The following is a 23,978-nucleotide window of genomic DNA, read 5'->3' as shown; positions in this document are numbered from 1 at the left end:
AGATGATTTTTTTTGCCTACAACTCCCATCAGCCCCAGCCAGCATGGCCAATGGCTGGGGCTGATGGGAGTTGTAGGCAAAAGACATCTGGAGAGCTACCGTTGGCCACCCCTGGCCTAGGGCTCCGGTAGGGCTGGGGATGGCAAATTCGGACCCCCCCCCATGCCTTAGGCAAATCCCTCATATGCCTAAGCGCTGCAGTCCTCAGTTAGAATCATAGAGTTGGAAGGGACCTCCAGGGTCATCTAGTCCAACCCCTGCACAATGCAGGAAACCTACAGATACCTCCCCCTAAATTCACAGGATCCTCATTGCTGTCAAATGGCCATCCAGCCTCTGATTAAAAACCTCCAAGGAAGGAGAGCCCACCACCTCCCGAGGAGGAAGCCTGTTCCACTGAGGAACCGCTCTAACGGACAGGAAGGTGATAGGATCGCCATCTTTAAGTTTTTGAAGGTCTGTCATATAGAGGATGGGTAGAATTGTTTTCTGCGGCCTCGGAAGGTAGGACCAGAACCAATGGGGTTGAAATTAAATCAGAAGAGTTTCAGCTCAACATTAGGAAGAACTTCCTAACTCTTCTGATTTAATTTCAACCCCATTGGTTCTGGTCCTACCTTCCGAGGCCGCAGAAAACAATTCTACCCATCCTCTATATGGTAGTTCCATTGAGAGCATTTTATCTTATTGCCTCTGCGCGTGGTTTGGGAGCTGCACGGAAGCAGAGAGAAGGGTGCTCCAAAGAGTGACGAGAAGAGCACAAAAGATTTGCGGATGTTCTCTCCCCTCATTGGTGGATCTGTATAATATGGGATGTAAAAGGAAGATACAAATGATCCTAAGGGACCCTTCACATCTGGGCCATTTGCTATTTGAGATCTTACCGTCAGGTAGACGATATAGAGTGTTGAAGGCTAGGACAAACAGATTTAAGGACAGTTTCTATCCAAGTGCTGTGGTTAGGTTAAATGCAGGGTTATGAAGGATTATCTGTTTTAGATGTATTTAAATGGTTTTAATGGTTTTATGAATGTTTATCTGTTTTAGATGTATTAGATGTATTTAAATGGTTTAAATGGTTTTAATGGTTTAAATGGTTTTAGATGTATTTAAATGGTATGAATATGAATATGTGTGTTTGATGTGTTGGTATGTTTGTGGAAGAGCACCTCATTTCGTTGCTCTCTTTTCGTTGCTCTCTTTTTGTGGAGAACAATGACAATAAATTTATCTATCTATCTATCTATCTATCTATCTATCTATCTATCTATCTATCTATCTATCTATCTATCTATCTATCTATCTATGACAGACCTTCAAAAACTTAAAGATGGGGATCCTATCACCTCTCAGCCGCCTCCTCTCCAGGCTAAACATCCCCAGCTCCTTCAACCTTTCCTCCCCCTCCCTCCCCCACATCATTTCAATGCCCAGGAAGGGAGAGTGGACCGCCACAGCTTCCTGGGTGATTTAAAGGCCCCCCCCCACCAATGCTCAGCTGATTGGTGGGTAAAATAGTGCCGGGGGCTCACAGTTCCTATGCTGACTCTCCGGCGCGATTAGTATCAGTGCAGGGTGAGGGCCGGCCGGGGCAGCAGCAGCAGCAGGAAGGAACGCTGCCGAAAAAGCTATCAACACTTATAAAAGACGGTATACAAAGGTGTAGAGACAGCTGGGTCCCTTTCTATACGTGGCACATTTATGATGTTTTATTAGGAAATCGAGGCTCAATACCTATATTAAGCCATTATTAGCGGGACCACCTCTCCCTATATGAGTCCTGCCCCCCCCCCCAGGCTTTGAGATCATCTACACAACATCTTCTTGTGATCCCTGGTCCTAAGGACACCTGGTTGGCATCGACGAGGGACAGGGCCTTTTCAATCCGGGCCCCTACCTGGTGGAATGAGCTCCCGTTGGAGATCCAGGCCCTGCGGGACTTACCTAAGTTCCGCAGGGCCTGTAAGATGGAGCTCTTCCGCCAGGCTTTTAACTTACCGAGCATCCTCTGAAACCTTCCCCCGGCACTTTACTACCTTTGCGCTCGAGTTGGGTCAAGGGTCTGAGTGGTACCAACGGCCTGAAGCCGCACTAAGTGGTGTTAATCAGCTGAAGTCGTACCGACTGATGAACTGTGGCTTCTGGCTGTGTTACGGCTGGAGTTATGATCCTCTGCTTTTATGTATGACGTTTATGAGATTTTAAATCTGTTGTGTTTCATCGGATATGTTTTATGTATTGTCATTGCAATGTTTCAATGTTGTAAGCCGCTCTGAGCCCGGCTGGCGGGATAGGGCGGGGCATAAACCGCAAAATTAAATTCAATTAAATTATTGGCATATATGCTTCGTTTTGAACACTCATGGAAATTATTTTCTTCTCTGTCAAGAAATTGCTAGAATATTGAACATATATGAACATATGAAGCTGCCTTATACTGAATCAGACCCTTGGTCCATCCAAGTCAGTATTGTCTTCTCAGACTGGCAGCAGCTCTCCAGGGTCTCAAGCTGAGGTTTTTCACACCTATTTGCCTGGACCCTTTTTTCAAGATGCCAGGGATTGAACCTGGGACCTTCTGCTTACCAAGCAGATGCTCTACCACTGAGCCACAGCCCCATTCACGGCTCTCCAGGGTCTCAAGCGGAGGTTTTTCACACCTATTTGCCTGGACCCTTTTTTGGAGATGCCAGGGATTGAACCTGGGACCTTCTGCTTCCCAAGCAGATTCTCTACCACTGAGCCACTGTCCCTCCCCAATTGTTATATTAGCTTATATAGCAGGGGTGGCCAAACTGTGGCTCACATGTTGCTCTTTCATACACATGTGGTTCTTTCATACACATTGTGTGGCTCTCGAAGGCCCCACCGTCCTGTCAGCTGGTTTGGAGAAGGCACTTCTCTCTTTAAATCGTTTCTCCAAGCCAAGCCAGCCAACGGCTTGGAGAATATATTTAAAGTTGCTCTCTTTTCATCTCTCCCCCCTCCTCCATCTATTTGCCTCCCTTCCGCCCTTGTGGGTCTCAGACATCTGACATTTATCCTATGTGGATCTTACATGAAGCGACTTTGGCCACCCCTGTTATATAGAGAGCGATTTAAGATTTGTATGAATTCTTTTTTAATTTTTATTCCCATTCCCTTTGGGAATAAAAAAATATCTGAAATGGAAGAAATGCAGGATCCAACCATATATTTGCAGCTGTATTATTCTAGTATCATACACAAGTTTGCTCCGCTGTAGTTCTTTGGACAAAACATTTCAGACAAACCCCTTAAAAACCAAAAGACCAAGAAACATGGAGAAAACAGCCACGTAGATCAACAGCATTCTACTTACAAGTTAAGATCGGAGGTGGTCTTCTGCCCTCCAAGGGGACCAGAAGGGGGTACGGGGACTGCGTCTCCACCACGAGGTAATCCTCGTAATTTGCCAGATGTTCGGGAATAAACTGGACTGTGTAGTAGCAACTCATCCCAGGGGCAACAATCCCACCTTCTCCTGGAAACTTCCCTAGGGAAAGAAGCACCCATTTCTTTTTTTAAAATCCGTAGCACAAGATGCTGCACGCTGGCTGTGATTTCCCTAGAGCAGGGGTGGCCAAACTTACTTTATGTAAAAGAAGAAGAAGATGATATTGGATTTATATCCCACTCTATACTCTGAATCTCAGAGTCTTGAAGCAGTCACAACCTCCTTTACCCTCCCCCCCTCCCAAACAGACACCCTGTGAGGTAGAAGAAGATATCCTGCCCTATACTCTGAATTTCCTTTACCTTCCCCACTGCCCCACAACAGACACGCTGTGAGGTAGAAGAAGATATCCTGCCCTATACTCTGAATCTGCATAGCGGCCCCGTGGCGCAGAGTGGTAAAGCAGGAGTACTGCAGTACTAAGGTCTGAACTCTCTGCTCACGACCTGAGTTCAATTCCGGCAGAAGCTGGATTCAGGTAGCCGGCCCAAGGTTGACTCAGCCTTCCATCCTTCCGAGGTCGGTAAAATGAGTACCCAGCTTGCTGGGGGGAAGTGTAAAAGACTGGGGAAGGCAATGGCAAACCACCCCCTAAAAAGTTGTGAAAGCAACGTCACCCCAGAGTCGGAAACGACTGGTGCTTGCACAGAGGACCTTTCCTTTGCTATACTCTGAATCTCAGAGTGGTCACATTCGCCTTTACCTTCCCCCCACAACAGGCACCCTGTGAGGTAGAAGACGATATTGGCTTTATATCCCGCCCTCTACTCTGGATCTCAGTCTCAAAGCCGTCACAATCTCCTTTACCTTCCCACCCCACCCCCCCAACAGACACCCTGTGAGGTAGAAGAAGATATTGGATTTATATCCCGCCCTATACTCTGAATCTCAGAGTCTCAAAGCAGTCACAATCTCCTTTACCTTCCCCCCTTCCACAACAGACACCCTGTGAGGTAGAAGAAGATATTGGATTTATATCCTGCCCTCTACTCTGGATCTCAGGGTCTCAAAGCGGTCACAATCTCCTTTCCCTCCCCCCCCCCCCCACTATAGACACCCTGTGAAGTGGGTGAGGCTGAGAGAGCTCTCCCAGAAGCCGCCCTTTCAAGGACAACTCCTATGAGAGCTATGGCTGAACCCAAGGCTATTCCAGCAACTGCAAGTGGAGGAGTGGGGAATTAAACTTGATTCTCCCAGGTAAGAGTCCCCACACTTAACCACTACACCAAACTGCCTCCCCACATAGAATACACATCAGATGTTTGAGAGCCACAAGGTGTGAACATCAGATGCTTGAGAGCAGGAAGGAAGGAAGGAAGGAAGGAAGGAAGGAAGGAAGGAAGGAAGGAAGGAAGGAAGGAAGGAAGGAAGGAAGGAAGGAAGGAAGGAAGGAAGGAAGACAAATTGAAGGAAGGCAAATCAAAGGAGGGAGAGGCAGAAAGAAAGCAACTTTAATTTTGAATGCCTTCTCCAAGCCACCAGCTGCCTTGGCCTGGAGAAGTGATGTAAAGAGACAAATGCCTTCTCCAAGTTGGCTGACGGGGTAACTGAGGGTTTCACGAGCCACACGATGTGTGTGAAAGAGCCACATGTGGCTGTCGAGTCACGGTTTGGCCACCCCTGCCCTAGTGGATCATCTGTTTGGACTCCACACCGCAGTTGCAGGGCTCACACCAGGGAAGCTGCATCCATGCCAGCCCCGGAACCAAGAAGAGCTAGTGTGCAGTCCCCACTTTACAGCCATTCAGAGAACTTGACTTGTCACAGAGGAGAGTTCTAGATCTAGACCAGCCCTCCCTCTAACATGCTTTTTTTCAGAATGCAGGGGATTTAAGAGCGGGGCATTCCATCAAGTGGGATCCATCGGCAGCCTGACACAGAACTGCTAAGGCATAAACTTACAGACTCTATCTATCTATCTATCTATCTATCTATCTATCTATTTATTTATTTATTTATTTATTTATTTATTTATTTATTTATTTATTTATTTATTTCGGGATTTATATTCCGCCCTTCCCACGAGTGGCTCAGGGCGGCTTACAACAGACAACAAAAAAACAGGTTACTCACCTGTAATTGGTGATCTTCGAGTGGTCATCTGTGCAGTCACACACATGGGTTTTCCCGTCAGGACGAACCCTACCTCGGAGATTTTAAAAGCTAGCCTAGGCGTTATTTTTGGCGCGCACTCCCTTCCGTCCTGGGGAGCAGGCATCCACTGCGCATGCCTGGAACGGGAGGGAGGCGCCCCACCCAGCCAGTTTCTTTCCCCGCCGCCGATATAGTAGATGAGCGGTTGCAGAGTACCAGTGGCCAGCAGCGGGGATGGTTGGGCGGGCGTGTGTGACTGCACAGATGACCACTCGAAGATCACCAATTACAGGTGAGTAACCTGTTTATCTTCTTCGTGGTCTCTGTGCAGTCCCACACATGGGTGACTGATAAGCTGAACTGCACGGTGGTGGGTGCTGGCACTAGAGTAGGAGAGAAAAATTAATGCAATGTTAGTGCAAATCAGTCAAGCAAGTATTGGACTCCAAGGTAAGTTGGTACTTACCGGATCCAGATCGTATCTTAGTCGAAGATAGAGCGGAGTACTGCCTGTCCAAAGGAGGCATCTTGCCTAGCACGAACGTCCAGAGCGTAGTGCATAGCAAAGGTCGAGGTGGAAGACCAGGCGGCGGCAGCGCAGACGTCTTCCATGGAGACCCCTCTGGCTAAGGCAGATGATGTTGACAAAGCTCTTGTAGAGTGAGCTCGTAGTGTAGTTGGAACCGGCTGCTTTGCTAGTCTGTAACACAGCTTTATAGCAGCAACCAACCATTTCGAAAGTCTCTGAGGAGATATCTTTTGTCCTTTATTGTGCCGTCCATAGGCCACAAAGAGTCTGGAGTCCTTCCTGAATGATGCTGTTCTATCTACGTAATAGGCGAGTGCCCGTCTAACATCTAGGCAGTGTAGGGCTTCTTGGCCCTTATCCGTAGGACGTTGAAAGAAAGCGGGTAGAGTTGTGACCCTGTGGAGGTGAAACGTGGATACTACCTTAGGCAAGAAGGTAGGATCTGGTCGTAACACTACCCTATCGTGATGAAAAATGGTGTAAGGCGTGTCTGCTCTAAACGCACAAATATCGCTGGCTCTTTTAGCGGAGGTAAGTGCGACTAGCAGCGCCGTTTTCCACGAGAGGAGATGCAAAGGGATTGAAGCCATGGGTTCAAAAGGTGGTTTCATTAGCTGGCTTAATACTAGAGATAAACTCCAACTGGGGTACAGTTGTCGTGATGGTGGATGCAGGTGTAAAATTCCTTTCAAGAAGGATTTCGCAGCGGGGTGTGAGAATACAGACCGTCCTTGTATGTGAGGGTGAAAAGCTGAGATTGCTGCCAGGTGCACCTTTAAAGACGAATGAGTTAGCCCCTTTTCAGATAATGACAATGTATAGGCCAAGATTTGAGGCATAGAGGCAGACAAAGGTTTAAAGTTATGCTTGGTTGCGTAGATGGAAAATCTTTTCCATTTCATGGAATATGACTTTCTCGTTGATGGTTTTCGTGCATTTAATAGGACGTTTCTCACTCCCTCAGGGAATTCTGAGAAAGTATCCTCCAAGCTGTCAAGCGGAGTCTGTCCGGGTCGTGATGAAGAACCCTGCCGTTCTGTTGCGAGAGGAGATTCTTGGCCCGGGGGAAGTGATGGTAAGTATTGTCCGATAGGAAAAGGAGCGTTGTGAACCATGGTTGGCGAGGCCACCACGGTGTGATTAGAATACAATTTGTATTGTCCAGTTGAATTTTCTGTATTGATCGTGTTATCAGTGGAAACGGTGGGAAGAGGAAATGTAATGGACCTGTCCATCTCTGAATGAAGGCATCCCCTGCAGATTGTGGTGAGGGCGGACCTCTCATAAAAAAGAGAGCACATTGTGCATTGTCTGGTGCAGCAAACACATCTATTGATGGTGTTCCGAATTTCTGGAACACTGGTAGAAGGTATTGCCTGTGGAGTGACCACTCGTGGTCGTTGATGAGGTACCTGCTCAATGTGTCCGCTTGTGTGTTCTGGGCACCGGGGAGATGTACTGCAGTGAGATGGATCTGATGCGCGATACTCCAGTGCCAGAGGTGCATTGCTCGCTTGCAAAGACGGGTAGATGCAGTCCCTCCTTGCCTGTTTATATAGAACACAGTCGCCACGTTGTCGGACGCTATTTGAACGTGACGGCCGTGAAGAGTTGGCAGGAATGATTTCAGAGCTCTGTGGACGGCTAAGAGCTCCAGGCAGTTGATATGGAGCGACTGTTCGTATGGCGTCCATTGCCCCTGGACTGAGAGGGTGTTTAGATGGGCTCCCCAGCCCCACCTTGATGCATCTGTTGTGACTACCGCTGACGGGCTTGGTCTTAAGAATGGCATGCCTGTCAGCAAATGATTTCGAACTGTCCACCATCCCAGAGAGGGAAGGATGTTGTTTGGGACAGTTAGGAGGGTTTGTTGAGATTGGCGTTGGGGACGATATGCACGAACAAACCAGATTTGTAGGGGCCTCATACGGAGTCTTGCATGTGGTAGAACCGCCGTTGTCGCTGCCATGAGTCCTAACATGCGTTGAATGGTGAAAGCTGTCTGTTTTGGCTGTTGCATGATTTCTGTGGCTAGAGTGTGAATAGAGGCTATTCTGTCTGTTGGGAGGTACGCCCTGTGGTCCGTGGTGCAGAGGCGAGCCCCTATGAATTGAATGTCCTGTGAGGGGATTAAATTCGATTTTTGCTGGTTGACTTGGAGACCCAGGTCTGCTAAGAGTGCAAGGGTTATAGCAATGTCTTTTTCCAGTTGTGGCCTTGAAGGCCCCACAAGGAGCCAATCGTCTATGTATGGGTAAGTTGCAATTCCGCGCTGTCTGAGGTATGCAGCGACCACCGCCATACACTTTGTAAAAGTCCTGGGTGCTGTGGAGAGTCCGAACGGAAGCGCTCGAAACTGATAATGTCTGTTTCCCACGGCAAATCTCAGGAACTTTCTGTGGCCTTGATGGATTGTTAGGTGAAAATAGGCATCCTGTAAGTCTACCAGCGCCATCCAAGCATTTTGAGGGATTAGGGGCAAGATGGATTGGAGGGTGACCATCCTGAATTTTCTGTGGTGGATGAACTTGTTGAGAGCCCTGAGGTCCAAAATCGGGCGCTGACCTCCATCCCTCTTGGGGACTAGAAAGTACCGGGAGTAGAAGCCTGTCCGATGGTACTGATCTGGGACAGGTTCTATGGCCGCCTTGGCCATAAGAGTGATGATCTCTTCTTGGAGGGGAGGGGATGGAGGGGTTGTAACAAAGTGGTGTCTTGCAGGGGGAGAATGAAACTCTATTGAATAACCTCTTAAAATGATATTCAGGACCCATTTGTCTGTGGTAATTAACTTCCAGTTCTCGTAGAACGGTAGGAGTCTGGAAGTGTTGTGAGGTGGCAGAGGTGGAGAGTCAAAGAGACTGCTTGGATGCAGTTGCAGTCTTTTTAGGTTGTTGTGGTCTTTGCTGCCGCTGGTTGAAAGGCTGCTTAGACGGTGGAGCCTTACGCTTCCAGTATTCCGATTGTCGAGGGGACCTGGAGCGTTTGAATGGCATTGGCTTCCATGGTCTGGCTTTGTAGCCCTGCTGTTGCTGTTGGGTCACACCAAGTCTTTTTGCCCGTTTGCGGCTGTCGTCGACTGTGGTGAGTATGTCGTCTGTCGTGGCATTAAAAAGGCCTTGGCCGTCGAAAGGGAGATCTTCGATTTTGAATTTAATGTCGGGTTGTAGGGAAGAGGAGCGAAGCCAGGCGTGCCTTCTCAAGGCAATGGAGGCAGCCATCGCCTTGGAGGTGCATCCCACGGAGTGACGAATGGTATTTATCTGTTGTTTGGAGACTCTATTGAGCTCCTGTAATAATGTGCATGCCTGTTTTTGAGCAGGTTCTGGTAGAGCCGAGACAAGCGTGCCCAGTTGGGAGGAGAGATTGTGGGAGTAAGCAGCAAAATATGCCAAATAATTGTTGATTTTGGCGTTTGCTGTGGAGATGGAATACATCTTCCTTCCCAGTGTGTCCAATTTCCTGCCCTCCTTCTCCGGGGGTACAGGATGACGAGTCTGCTTCGATTTGGAGGAAGAGTGGACTATCATCGAGTTCGGAGCCGGGTGACTGAAAAGAAACTTCGACTCCGTAGCTTGGATCTTGTATAGGGATTCGATGCGCTTTGACGTGGGAGGAATAGATGCCGGCTTGTCCCAGGCTTCTTTAATGGCATCTAGATGCACCGGAAGCATTGGCAGAAAGGAACCGGCAGGTAGGTCCGAATGGACTAAATCGTGAACTACATCCGTGACCTTGGGCGCGTCCGATGTCAGCTTTACATTAAGAGCAGAAGCCATGTTTGCAACCAAGTCCAGATATGTTTTGGCTCCGTCGGATGGTGACAAATCTGCAGGCTTTGCAATATCTGAAGCTGGGGATCCAGGAGAGGACATTGATTGCATCGAGTCCGATGACGCGTCGGATTCGACATCGGAGTTGTCAGGTTCGGGTGCTTGCGGGTCCGGTCTGGTTGGACTCGCGTTCTTAGGTTTAGAGGTCGAAGTGGAAGGAGTCGGAGATGGCTGTTTCGTTGGCTGCTTACTCCGTTGGACGGGAGTTGCTTCCTTGGATTGGTTCCTGTGGTGATCTGCACGGTACCGAGCGTGGTGGTAACCGCAGCATTGATGGGAATCCATTGATGGAGACCTCGAGGTGTAGTAGCGTCTTCTCGGGGACATAGATGGAGACCGAGATCTCGGGTTGTAGCGATAGCGGTCCCTCCCCCTGCTAGGGGATCTCTCCGGGAAACGTGTATGATGGTACCGATGTCTCTCGATGCTCGGAGATCTGGCTGGGAATCGGTGAGTATCAAAGTAGCGATGAGCATCGTGTCTATATTGGATGGGATTCGACATATCGCGGAACGATCTGGGGTTGATGTGTTGTTGAGTCCACTGCAGCGGGTCTCGGATCTTCTCCAGCGAAGGGTCTGGTATGGATCCTTGCAAAGAAGGGGATCGGGACGGAACCGGGATAACTTCCTCCGTCTGCTGATGCGGTGAGTCCGTAAGCGGAGTGGCCGCTTCCTGGGTATCGGATCCGGGTGTGGACGGGTCACAACGTATGTCAGACTCGTGTTGTTCCGAAGGTTTGTTCGGAGCGGTAGGTTTTTTCGAGTCCTTCGGGTCGGTAGATTTTTTCGATTCTTTCGGGTCGGTAGGTTTTCTCGAATCCTTCGGGCCCTTCGGCTCGGAGTGCTTGTGTTTCTTGGTGTGCTTCCCAGTTTTCAATTTAATAGGCGCGACCGTTTGTTGTGACGTCTTCGCGCCGTCGCCGGTTTTCGCGGCATCGCCGGGCTTATGCTTGCTGGGAACAGTGGCCACTGAAGCTGCCGACCTTGCGCCGTCCCCTTGGGGAGACAGAAGGGGAGGCGACTTACTTGTAGTAGAGGATTGCGACATTTCAGGGTGAAGCACAGACTCCATAAGATGACTTCTCAGTCTAGCGGCCCTGTTTTTCCGCGCCTGTTTGCCGAATTGACGGCAATGCGCACAGGCGTCTACTTTATGGGCTTCTCCCAGGCAAAATAAACAAAGTGAATGTCCGTCCGATGTAGGGATTTTTGCCCTACAACGCGAACACCTTTTGAAGGTTATTCTACTATCCCTTCCTTCCATACGCCCGGGGGGGGAGGGGGGGTAGGGGAAGGGAGGTCTGAGGTAAAAGCAGGAAAGATATTTTTTTCTTTTTTTTTTTTTTTTTTTTTTGAAGAGTAATGAAGAGTATAAGAATATAAAGAGGAAAATGGAATAAAAGAGAGGAAACGACGAAGAAGCGAAGGCTAGGATCTGAGGTAAAAGAGGAGCGCAACGAGGTAAGACTATCCCGGGCGACGGTTGGAAAGAAACTGGCTGGGTGGGGCGCCTCCCTCCCGTTCCAGGCATGCGCAGTGGATGCCTGCTCCCCAGGACGGAAGGGAGTGCGCGCCAAAAATAACGCCTAGGCTAGCTTTTAAAATCTCCGAGGTAGGGTTCGTCCTGACGGGAAAACCCATGTGTGGGACTGCACAGAGACCACGAAGAAGATCAATAAAATCGGAATAAATTAGTTACATTTAAAATCAAGCATTTAAAAACCTAAAACCTTAAAATTAGTATTAACTATAGAGTTATCACAGAAATCTAGAAAGCTACATTTATCCAGTCAGGGGTAGGCTAACCGGAAGAGGGTCGTCTTACAGGCCCTGCGGAACTGGATAAGATCCCGCAGGGCCCTCACCTCTTCCGGTAGCTGGTTCCACCACATAGGGGCCGTTGTAGAGAAGGCCCTGTCTCTCGTTGTCTTGAGACGCACTTCCTTGGGCCCGGGGATGTTGAGAAGATTTTGGGTCCCAGACCTCAGTACTCTCTGGGGAACATGTGGGGAGAGACGGTCCCTCAGGTAGGCAGGTCCCAGGCCATATAGGGCTTTAAAGGTAATAACCAGCACCTTGTACCAGACCCGGTATGTTATTGGGAGCCAGTGCAGAGCCCGAAGACCCGGCCGAATGTGCCCCCATCTTGGGAGGCCCAATAACAGCCGGGCCGCGGCATTCTGCACCAGCTGCAATTTCCGGGTCCGGCACAGGGGCAGCCCCATGTAGAGGGCATTGCAGTAATCCAACCTCGAGGTGACCGTAGCGTGGATCACTGTTGCTAGGTCGTCGGGGTCCAGGAAGGGGGCCAACTGCCTTGCCCATCTAAGATGAAAAAACGCGGACTTGGCAGTGGCCACTATCTGGGCCTCCATCTTTAGGGACGGCTCCAGTAGCACCCCCAGGCTTCTGACCCTGTCCGCTGGCCTCAGCAGTACACCGCCAAAAGTTGGCAGGGGGATTTCCCCCCCCCCCCCCGGTCCCCGACGGCCCAAACAAAGGACCTCTGTCTTCGCAGGATTCAGTGTCAGTCCACTCAGTGAGAGACAAAGCTTAGTGAGAGACAAAGACAAGATGGATTTCCTGTTTTCTTAAAGGGGGGGGGGTCAGATCAGGGCCCACGTCCCATGCCCTCTTTGCCACCTGTAGAATCATAGAGTTGGAAGGGTCATCTAGTCCAACCCTCTGCACAATGCAGGAAACTCACAAACACCTCCCCCTAAATTCACAGGATCCACATTGCTGTCAGATGGCCATCCAGCCTCTGTTTCAAAACCTCCAAGGAAGGCGAGCCCACCACCTCCCGAGGAAGCCTGTTCCACTGAGGAACCGCTCTAACGGTCAGGAAGTTCTTCCTAATGTTGAGCCGGAAACTCTTTTGATTGAATTTCAACCCACTGGTTCTGGTCCTACCTTCTAGGGCCACAGAAAACAATTCCACACCATCCTCCATATGACAGCCCTTCAAGTACTTGAATCATAGAATCATAGAGTTGGAAGGGACCTCTAGGGTCATCGAGTCCAACCCCCTGCACAATGCAGGAAACTCACAAACACCTCCCCCTAAATTCACAGGATCCACATTTCTGTCAGATGGCCATCCAGCCTCTGTTGAAAAACCTCCAAGGAAGGAGAGCCCACCACCTCCCAAGGAGGAAGCCTGTTCCACTGAGGAACCGTTCTAACCGTCAGGAAGTTCTTCCTAATGTTGAGCTGGAAAACTCGTTTGATTTAATTTCAACCCCTTGGTTCTGGTCCTATCTTCTGGGGCCACAGAGAACAATTCCACACCATCCTCTCTATTTAGAATGTAAGCTTTCGCATGCTCTTAAGCACACTTCATCAACTTGACTCCTGCTTTGTTCAAGTGCTTCAGACCAATATGGCTGCCCACTTGGATCCATCCTCTCTATGACAGCCCTTCACCTCTAAGCTGCCTCCTCTCCAGGCTAAACATACCCAGCTCCTTCAACCTTTCTTCAAAGGACTTGGTGGGACCCAGCCCCACCCAATCCTCACACGCCTCACAGGGAAAATAGACGGGCACCAAATAGGTCAGCTGGTGTTAAAGTTGCAGGCTGGTTTCTGTGTCAGAAGACACAGCTTTCCTTTGCTGTGCTGGCTGATATGGAGCACTCACAGTCCCCATGGTCAGGGGTGGAATTCTAGCAGGAGCTCCTTTGCATATTAGGCCACACCACGCTGATGTAGCCTTGTAAGCTCTTAAGAGGATTGGCTACATCGGGGGGGGGGGTGGCCTCATATGCAAAGGAGCTCCTGCTAGAATTCCACCCCTGCCCATTGGCAACTCAACAGACAAGTAATCTGCCCTCCCTGGAACCGAGAAGGAACTCACCCAACCCGATGGCAAAGGCGGACGTAGCCGGAGGGATTATTCTAAAATTCTGAGATGTTGAAGTCATGTTCTGGAACTCGACGGTCATCTGCGAAGAAGGGGAGGTCAAGAAACACGGCAGCGTGTCATGTCGGTAATCCAGCTGGAAAGCAACGGCAACCTGCGTGCAATCTGCCAGCAAGGGCCCAGCTATGTGTCGGTGTTTTTGAAGCGTTGGGGACCAGGCTCCCCGGCTCCAATGCAACAGCTGTGAGAAAAGGCTTTGTTGAAAATAGAGGAGAGCTCAAATGGGCCCGGAACGCCGCTCTAGAAGGAGGAAGGGCCCACAAGCCATTTTCCTGCACCCAGAGCTGGCCCGGCCACGAAGCAAAACAGACAACTGCCTAGAGCGCTGGCCTTCTGGGGGCGCTGAATTAGGGGCCCCCAACGTGGTTATCAGTGGGGGGGGGGAGGCCTTGCCTAGGGTGCCAGATAGTCTAGGGCCAGCCCTGCCTGCACCAAATGGTTTGTGGGGAGCGTCATTTCCTGCGTTTGATGTGCTGCATCCACAGAATGCTCCATGTGAAGAAGATATTGGATTTATATCCCGCCCTCCAATCCGAAGAGTCTCAGAGTAGCTCACAATCTCCTTTCCCTTCCTCTCCCACAACAGACACCCTGTGAGGTAGAAGAAGATATTGGATTTAAATCCCGCCCTCCACTCCAAAGAGTCTAAGACCGGCTCACAATCGCCTTTCCCTTCCTCCCCCACAACAGACACCCTGCAAGGTAGATGAAGATATTGGATTTATATCCCGCCCTCCACTCCAAAGAGTCTCAGAGCAGCTCACAATCTCCTTTCCCTCCCCCCCCCCATAAAAGACACCCTGTGAGGTAGATGAAGATATTGGATTTATATCCCGCCCTCCACTCCAAAGAGTCTCAGAGCGGCTCACAATCTCCTTTACCTTCCTCCCCCACAACAGACACCCTGTGAGGTAGATGAAGATATTGGATTTATATCCCGCCCTCCACTCCAAAGAGTCTCAGAGCGGCTCACAATCTCCTTTACCTTCCTCCCCCACAACAGACACCCTGTGAGGCGGGTGGGGCTGGAGAGGGCTCTCACATCAGCTGCCCTTTCAAGGACAACCTCTGCCAGAGCTATGGCTGACCCAAGGCCATGCCAGCAGGTGCAAGTGGAGGAGTGGGGAATCAAACCCGGTTCTTCCAGATAAGAGTCCGCACACTTAACCACTACACCAAACTGGCTCTCCATGTGGAGCTGCAAAAACAGGGAAGAAACTCCTCCCACACTGTTTCTACAAGGGAAAAACGGCTTGGTAGGGAGGAGACCTTCCTCCCACTGAGATGGTGCTCACAGCCCCATTGGGGGTCTCCTTTATTTTTCAGAAGCAATTTCCTGCAACTGCTGGGGAACTGAAAGGGGACCCATGCTGGATCTGGAGAACTTGGACTTATTTTTTAAAAAACCTGACTGTGTGTTCTAGCTGTTGCGACGCTGAGCCTAGGAATAGAAGGATCATATTTGAATCCAGAGGAAGGCAATAGATGTCCCAACATTTAGAATACATTCCCCCCCCCCCTTTTGGAATGTATTTCAGGAACGGGGACATTGCTCTGTGATTTATGAAAGCTGAAGTTTAAGGCTACCCGAAACCGGATATTATCAATCACCGGTACAGCCTTGCTTCTTTAAGTGGTCAAGTCTCAAGTGGCCGGAGAAAAACATTGTTGGCTGAGCCACACTTTTGGACTGGCTAGATATTTACTTCTCAAGAGCAACCTGCTTTTGTATTGATTACTGCACTGTGTTATATTGTATCACTTTGTTGTATTACTTCCCTTGTTAGAGTATTATTTCCCTTGTTAGAGTGGGTTTGCTATTTCACATATTGTTCTCGATTATACACGTTTAATACTTTTAAGTGTAAAGTACTTGTCTGGTGTTATCCTGGGGCTTTTCTTGTATTTTACAGCTTTTAAAGAGGGGGCATTTCTGCATTCTCATTTTCCTGCCTTTTGTGTTCCTTTTGCTTCAGGGTTATTTTTTCTCTCCTCTACCACACCTGTATTACTCCTTCTAGCGGTCAATTTGATATTACACTGCTGCAGGACTTTTTTTTTGCAAAAAAAAAGCCCAGCGGATTTACAACCATTCATGGATATTTTAGTTTGCTTTAACTCCTTGTTATTATGTATAGAAATCTCTATAGGCATTGGTGCCATCGATTTTGTTGTATTCTTGATTGTATACAGGGCTCACTCTGTAGCAAGAATTCCTTTGCATATTAGGCCACACACCGCTGATGTAGCCAATCCTCCTGGAGCTTACAGCAGGCCCTGTACGAAGAGCCCTGTAAGGAATTCTAGCAGGACCTCCTTTGCATATTAGGCCACAGCCCCCTGATGTAGCCAATCCTCCTGGAGCTTCCAGCAGGCCCTGTACTAAGAGCCCTGTAAGGAATTCTAGCAGGACCTCCTTTGCATATTAGGCCACGCACCCCTGATGTAGCTAATCCTCCTGGAGCTTACAGCAGGCCCTGTACGAAGAGCCCTGTAAGGAATTCTAGCAGGACCTCCTTTGCATATTAGGCCACACACCCCTGATGTAGCCAATCCTTCAAGAGCTTACAATAGGCCCTGTAAGAAGAGCCCTGTAAGCTCTTGGAGGATTGGCTACATCAGGGGGGAGTGGCCTAATATGCAAAGGAGCTCTTTATACAAAGTGAGCCCTGATTGTATATTTTATTTATCTTAATAAACATTTTAAATGTGGGGGGGAAAGCCCAGTGGGAACTTATTTGTACATCAGGCCACAACCCCTGACATCACCAGGAACTCATTTGCATATTAGGCCATACACGCCAATGCAAAGCCGGCTGGAACTGCATTCCTGCTCAAAAAAAGCCCTGCATTTCTGCGTGACCAGCATCTCTCGCTGCAGATTTAAACTGCAGGTTTTTATGCCAGACGTACAGCAATGTAGTATCAAATTGACCTCTAGAGGGGGCAAAATGCATGAAGAACGGAGGGGGGGAACCTACAGCAACAGGAATGCACGAGGGAGGAAAATGAAAATGCGGAAAAGTCCAAGAGCACTGCACTTTAGTCAGTAAAACAATCAATACAACTTCATCAAAGCTTTTCAGAGATCTCCCCAAACTAAGGAAAGGAAAAAGGAAAGGTACCCTGCGCAAGCACCAGTCGTTTCCGACTTAGGTGATGTTGCTTTCACAACGTTTTCCCGGCAGACTTTTTAAAGCAACAGACAAATCTGAAATATACGAGAGTGGAAAAAAGGAACTTGCGGAGAACTCCTGAAGCAAAGGCCGGGAGTGGGGGTGGGGTGGGGGTGGGGAGACATACATGAGATTTGAAAAATCGGACCAAGAGTCCCGTTCCTTCAGAAGCGAAAGCCCTTCTCTGCCCAACCGAAAGGCCTCACCTCGTAAACTTGGCCAACTTCGTAATCAGAAAACAAAACAGCCGGAGGATTCGACAGGAAGATAGGAACGGCGCCGGAGCTGCTGGACCAAAACAGAAGGTTTGCTGTGAGGGCGCGTAGAGCTTGTTTTGGTGGCCTCGTGGCCTTCGATGGGTGGCTCCCAGAATTAATAATAATAATAATAATAATAATAATAATAATAATAATAATAATAATAATAAACTTTTATTTATACCCCGCCCTCCCCGCCTAGGCAGGCTCAGGGCGGCTAACAGGACACGGTAAAACCATGATACAAATAAACAATAAATAATATAATTACTTAATTAATAATTAAACAATAAAACCAATAAAACAATATGTTAAAGAAAAAAACAATTGGATGGCATATAGGATGGCTCGGTATTCCTGATCTTATCAGGAGTTCTGTCTTAAAAAGCTAGCTGGAAGAGGGCAGTTTTGCAGGCCCTACGGAACTGGTTAAGATCCCGCAGGGCCCGCACCTCTTCCGGTTACGGTTAAATTCCAAGGTTACGGCTGTCTCCCTTCAACCCTGCCTATACTCAGCCTCTGCTCAGGCAGCACCTTCTTCTGCTCGTAGCTCCTCCCACCGATCCCTATGAAGCCGCCTGCTCTGTCATCGGCTCTTTGGATGCTGGATTCAGAGGTGTCGGACGTGCAGCCAAGGGCTGAATCAGACCCCCGGAGGGCTCCTATCAGGCCCACAAGCAACTCACTTTCGTCTTTACCAGGGGTGGAATTCTAGCAGGAGCTCCTTTGCATATCAGGCCACGCACCCCTGATGTAGCCAATCCTCTGAGAGCTTATGAGGCTCTTTTTTGTAAGCTCTTGGAGGATTGGCTTCATCAGGGGTGTGTGGCCTAATATGCGAAAGAGCTCCTGCTAGAATTTTACCCATCTCCTTCCTTCTTTCTCTCTCGCTTCCTTCTATATCACAGCTTGCTTTGCCAGGTTTGTGCCACTGCACAGGAGCTACAGAGCAAAGCCTCTATATTCTCCATTGGCTGACCAGCACCTGAAGCAACTTATGTACAAAAGCTCTCAATGCCCAGCCATTTCATCTTTCCCCCTGAGTCTTAGACTCAAAGCATTGACCAGGAGATTTCTGTAATGCATGTCAATAAATCAAATGTAGGTTTGCAACTTACAGGCACACACCTGAACAACACCTGAACGGTATACTCAAGCTTGCTACAGCACAGACATTGTCTCCAGATTTGGAGGCAAAAATTCAGGGCAAGAGGTGTCAGCTATCAGAAACGGTTAAACAAAACATTGCAAGAGTGCTAATCTTTTAAGCATATATTTTTTAAAATAATCTTTAATCGTGTTTGTGTGTGCCCTTTATAAAGGTTGCATCTCCACTACCGGACATTATGTTTTATGACACACGTGGTCCGGCCCAACAAGGTCTCATTTATGTCAGTTCGGCCCTCGTAACAAATGAATTTGACACCCCTGCCTTAAATGGTATGAATCCTATAATGGGCCATTCTTCAGGTCCTCCCAGAAGAAGAAGACTGCAGATTTATACCCCGCCCTTCTCTCTGAATCAGAGACTCAGAGCAGCTCACAATCTCCTTTATCTTCTTCCCCCACAACAGACACCCTGTGAGGTGGGTGGGGCTGAGAGAGCTCTCCCAGCAGCTGCCCTTTCAAGGACAACTCCTGAGAGAGCTAAGGTTGACCCAAGGCCATTCCAGCAGCTGCAAGTGGAGGAGTGGGGAATCAAACCCGGTTCTCCCAGATAAGAGTCTGTGCACTTAACCGCTATGGCTGACCCAAGGCCATTCTGGCAGCTGCAAGTGAGGAGTGGGGAATCAAACCCGGTTCTCCCAGATAAGAGTCTGTGCACTTAACCGCTATGGCTGACCCAAGGCCATTCCGGCAGCTGCAAGTGGAGGAGTGGGAAATCAAACCTGGTTCTCCCAGATAAGAGTCGGCGCACTTCCCCACTACACCAAACTGGCTCTCTGGATAGCTTTTTAACCAGGGGAACTGCCCTCCACCAAATGGAGATGTATTCTTGGAGGGTGGTTGCTCCTCTTCTGCACAGTTCTTGTGCACTCTAATCCTTCCTCCTAAAGTCCCCCAAAGCCTGAACGCCTTCTGCAACCACTGGTGACTGGGGGCCTGGAGGATATTCAGAGAGGTGGCTGAATAGAGCCTGCCCTTGCCCTCCCGACTGCTGGTACTCCTCAGAGGCCTCCCAGCCAAGTCCTTGCCAGAGTTGGCCCTGCTTAGCTTCCGAGATCGGATGAGATCGGGCTTGCCTTGGAGGCTAGATGGCCATCTGACAGTGATGATGATCCTGTGAATTTAGGGGGCGGAATCTGTGGGTTTCCTGTATTGTGCAGGGGGCTGGACTAGATGACCCTGGAGGTCCTTTCCAACTCTATGATTCTATGATTCCTGACCGCTAGAGCGGTTCCTCAGTGGAACAGGCTTTCTTGGAAGGTGGCGGGCTCTCCTTCCTTGGAGGTTTTGAAACAGAGGCTGGATGGCCATCTGACAGCAATGAGGATTCTGTGAATTTAGGGGGAGGTGTTTGTGAGTTTCCTGCATTGTGCAGGAAACTATATATTGTGCAGGTTTTGAAACAGAGGCTAGATGGCCATCTGACAGCAATGAAGATCCTGTGAATTTAGGGGAAGGTGTCTGGGAGTTTCCTGCATTGTGCAGGGGGTTGGACTAGATGACCCAGGAGGTCCCTTCCATCTTTATGATTCTAAGAAAGAATGTTCGCTCAAAAGATCTATATCGATATTACTGCTAAGGTTTGTGTTTTATTGGACAGGTTTACCTTTCCAATACAGTCCTTTGCTTTCCTGATATCATTCGCCGCACCTTCTTTTGCGGCAAAATCAGGGACTTTCCCCCGTAAGGCGCGTTCGGCGGGAAGAAGCGAGGGTTCTTCAGGAAGTTGTGGCTGGCGTTGAGTCTCTTGAGGTAAGCTCGGTCTTGGTCTCTTTCCGTTTTGGACATGTCATTCTTCCAGACCAACTTTCGGGAGGAGCAAGGCTTCTAAGGACAGATAAAACAGGAGGTGAAAACCGCTTCAAGGCGACTTAGGCCATCATTCACACTGAACAGGGCAGACACGGCTGGCTTCTCCAATCAATCAATCAATCAATCAGTCACCTTTTATTTGTATCCCGCCCTCCCCGCCAAAGCAGGCTCAGGGCGGCTAACAACAAAATTCAATATACATTGTACCGTACAACATTTTAAACTACAATTAATTACAATCTATTAAAATTCTAGAAACAATAAAATTAATATTTTGTGCTATTACCTAGATGGCAAACTTACTGAGCAGTTCTAATCAGCGAAGGCCATTCGAAACAAGATGGTCTTGCAGGTCCTGCGGAACTGTTCAAAGTCCCGCAGGGCCCGCATTTCTTCTGGAAGTTGATTCCATAATTGTGGAGCCATAACAGAGAAAGCCATAACAGAGAAATTCTCAGGGGATTTACAAATCTATCGGCCGCAATCATACAGCAGCGTGATATAGTGGTTAGCAGGGCTTTTTCTGTATCAGGAACTCCTTTGCATATTAGGCCACACACCCCTGATGGAGCCAATCCTCCAAGAGCTTACAGGGATCTACATCAGGGGTGTGTGACTTAATATACAAAGGAGTTCCTGCTACAAAAAAAGCCCTCGTGGTTAGGATCGGCCAGGATCTTGGAGACCCAGGTTCAAATTCCCCTGGGTGATCCTGGGCCAGTCACTCTTAGCCTGATCTGCATCGCAGAGTGATTGTTATAAGGCAGGGGTGGCCAAACTGGCTTGGGAGCCATATGTGGCTCTTTCTCACACATTTTGCGTGGCTCTTGAAGCCCCCACAAAGCCCCCCGTCGACCAGCTTGGAGAAGGCATTTGTCTCTTTACATTTCTTTTCCAAGTCAAGCAGCTTGGAAAATGCGCATCAAGTTAAAGTTGCTTTCTTTCCACCTCTCCTCCACCTACTTGCTTGCCTGCCATCCATCCCTCAAACATCTAACTTTCACGTCTTGTGGCTCTAAAACATCTGACGTTTATTCTATGTGGCTCTTACATTAAGCAAAATAGGAGTCTAGTTGCATCTTTAAGACCAACTTAGTTTTATTTAGAACATAAGCTTCCGTGTGCTCTCTAAGCACACTTCATCAGACCAGGAATCCAGTACAGTGAGCAAAACCACACATAGCTGGTAATGAGTGGCTCAGAATGCAAACTGGTACAAATTTAAGATCCAATGACAGGATAGTAAAATTATCCAGTAGGGAGTGGTTTAGAATGCAAAATGGTACAAATTTAAGATTCAATGACAGAATAGTAAAATTAACAAATGGCGCAAACCTCTGATCTGAGTAAGAAGAAGAAGAAGAAGATATTGGATTTATATCCCGCCCTCCACTCCGAAGAGTCTCAGAGCGGCTCACAATCTCCTTCACCTTCCTCCCCCACAACAGACACCCTGTGAGGTGGGTGGGGCTGGAGAGGGCTCTCACAGCAGCTGCCCTTTCAAGGACAACCTCTGCCAGAGCTATGGCTGACCCAAGGCCATGCTAGCAGGTGCAAGTGGAGGAGTGGGGAATCAAACCCAGTTCTCCCAGATAAGAGTCTGCACACTTAACCACTACACCAAACTGGTAGCATGAGCACGCAAAAGCAATAAAACAGTAATATGTCAAAATGTGAGAATGTCTGTTAATGACTATATTGTATTAAGTCTGGGTCAAAAGGAAGGTATTTATATCTCAGAAGATTTCCCATCCAACTAATTTACCTTTTAACATGTAACATACATATAGTTTGCCATTAGGAGAAAAATACATTACAATTAGTGGGAGATGGGTTCAGTATGTCATGTGATAAACAGCCAATACCCCTGTTTGAATGTGTCAATACAGCTAAAAGAGAAATACATTGGATAGCAAGTTTGGCCATCCTTGTTACAAGGATAAAGCAGAGGGAAATAAGCAAATCAGGGAAATGACCCTGGGAAAACTAATTTCCCTACTAAAACAAGCTAGCAATCCCTAACTAACCAGATGCTTTTCCAGCCAAAAGGCAGGGGCTTTTCTTTGTAGCAGGAGCTCCTCTGCATATTAGGCCATGCCCCCCTGATGCAGCCAATCCTCCTGGAGCTTACAGGAGGCCCCGTACTAAGAGCCCTGGAAGCTCCGGGAGGATTGGCTGCATCAGGGTGTGTGGCTTAATACGCAAAGGAGCTCCTGCTAGAATTCCACCCCTGGGCTACATACCCCTGATGCAGCCAGTCCTTCTGGAGGCCCTGTACTAAGAGCCCTGTAAGCTCTCAGAAAACAGGCTACATCAGGGGTGTGTGGCCTAATACGCAAAGGAGCTCCTGCTAGAATTCCACCCCTGGGCTACATACCCCTGATGCAGCCAGTCCTTCTGGAGGCCCTGTACTAAGAGCCCTGTAAGCTCTCAGAGAATAGGCTACATCAGGGGTGTGTGGCCTAATACGCAAAGGAGCTCCTGCTACAAAAAAAATAAAAAAGCCCCGCCAAAAGGTATTTGTTCATTACTTAGAAGAAAGTCCCCACTAATCACTCTGGGACTTATTCCTGAGTAAGCAGACACAGGATGAGAGCCTTCATTTGAGCAATGACTCATGGGCCATCTCATCCAAGCACCAAAAGTGCTCGACCGTGAAACTGACACGTTCTGTCGGCTTCAGTTCTAGTAGCGTGCAGAAGTACTGCTGGTCAGTGTGACATCACCAGAGGCCTGGCGGCTGGGAGCTCACAAGCCTAAATGGCACCTCTCTCCAGCTAGCAGGAATTGGGGAGGACTCTAATGTATGGGAGGAGGGACGCCTTCATGTACCATAACCCAGGGGTGGCCAAACTGCCATGTACTGAATCAGACCCTTGGTCTTTTTAAGTCGGTACTGTTTACTCAGACTGGCTGCGTCTCTCCAGTGTGAGGTCTTCCACATCACCTACTTAATACTCATTGCACTCAATTCACATGCCAGCAAGGTCATGTTAAAGAAGAACATATGAACCTATAAAGCTGCCTTATACTGAATCAGACCCTCGGCCCATCGAAGTCAGTATTGTCTACTCAGACTGGCAGCGGCTCTCCAGGGTCTCCAGCTGAGGTTTTTCACACCTACTTGCCTGGACCCTTTTTAGTTGGAGATGCCAGGGATTGAACCTGGGACCTTCTGCTTACCAAGCAGATGCTCTACCACTGAGCCACAGCCCCATTCATGGGTCCCCAGGGTCTCCAGCTGAGGTTTTTCACACCTACTTGCCTGGACCCTTTTTAGTTGGAGATGCCAGGGATTGAACCCGGGACCTTCTGCTTACCAAGCAGATGCTCTACCACTGAGCCACCGTCCCTCCCCTGCTCTCCTGGGTCTCAGGCTGAGGTTTTTCACACCTACTTGCCTGGACGCTTTTTTATAGTTGGAGATGCCAGGGATTGAACCTGGGACCTTCTGCTTACCAAGCAGATGGTCTACCACTGAGCCACCGTCCCTCCCTGTTCCTACATCACCAGAGGCCTGATGGCTGGGAGCTCAGAAGCCCAAATGGCACCTCTCTCCAGGAACCTCTCTCCAGCTAGCAGGAACTGGGGAAGGCTCTAATGTATGGGAGGAGGGATGCCTTCATTTACCATAGCACAGGGATGGCCAAAGTGCCATGTACTACAAGCTAGGTTTCAGCAGTATATAAATCGGGAACTACCAAAAGTTCA

The 23,978-nt window shown here is 48.8% G+C and overlaps 1 protein-coding gene and 1 non-coding gene across 2 annotated transcripts in view; both read right to left on the bottom strand.

Annotated features, from left to right (window-relative positions):
* DLEC1 (DLEC1 cilia and flagella associated protein) overlaps positions 1-23,978 on the bottom strand; it is a 97,243-nt gene that overhangs the window by 59,126 nt on the left and 14,139 nt on the right. Inside the window, 4 exon segments of the mRNA XM_060247984.1 lie at positions 3,341-3,514; positions 13,790-13,877; positions 17,238-17,319; positions 20,062-20,282. Coding sequence (XP_060103967.1) covers positions 3,341-3,514; positions 13,790-13,877; positions 17,238-17,319; positions 20,062-20,282 — 565 coding nt within the window.
* TRNAT-GGU (transfer RNA threonine (anticodon GGU)) lies at positions 23,412-23,483 on the bottom strand. The gene has a single exon. It is a non-coding gene; the product is annotated as a tRNA-Thr (tRNA).

This window comes from Heteronotia binoei, chromosome 10 (genome assembly GCF_032191835.1).
Source record: "Heteronotia binoei isolate CCM8104 ecotype False Entrance Well chromosome 10, APGP_CSIRO_Hbin_v1, whole genome shotgun sequence".
Classification (NCBI taxonomy): domain Eukaryota; kingdom Metazoa; phylum Chordata; class Lepidosauria; order Squamata; family Gekkonidae; genus Heteronotia; species Heteronotia binoei.
The sequence above is the reverse complement of the archived record's forward strand: the minus strand, read 5'-3'. Positions and strand labels throughout refer to the sequence as shown.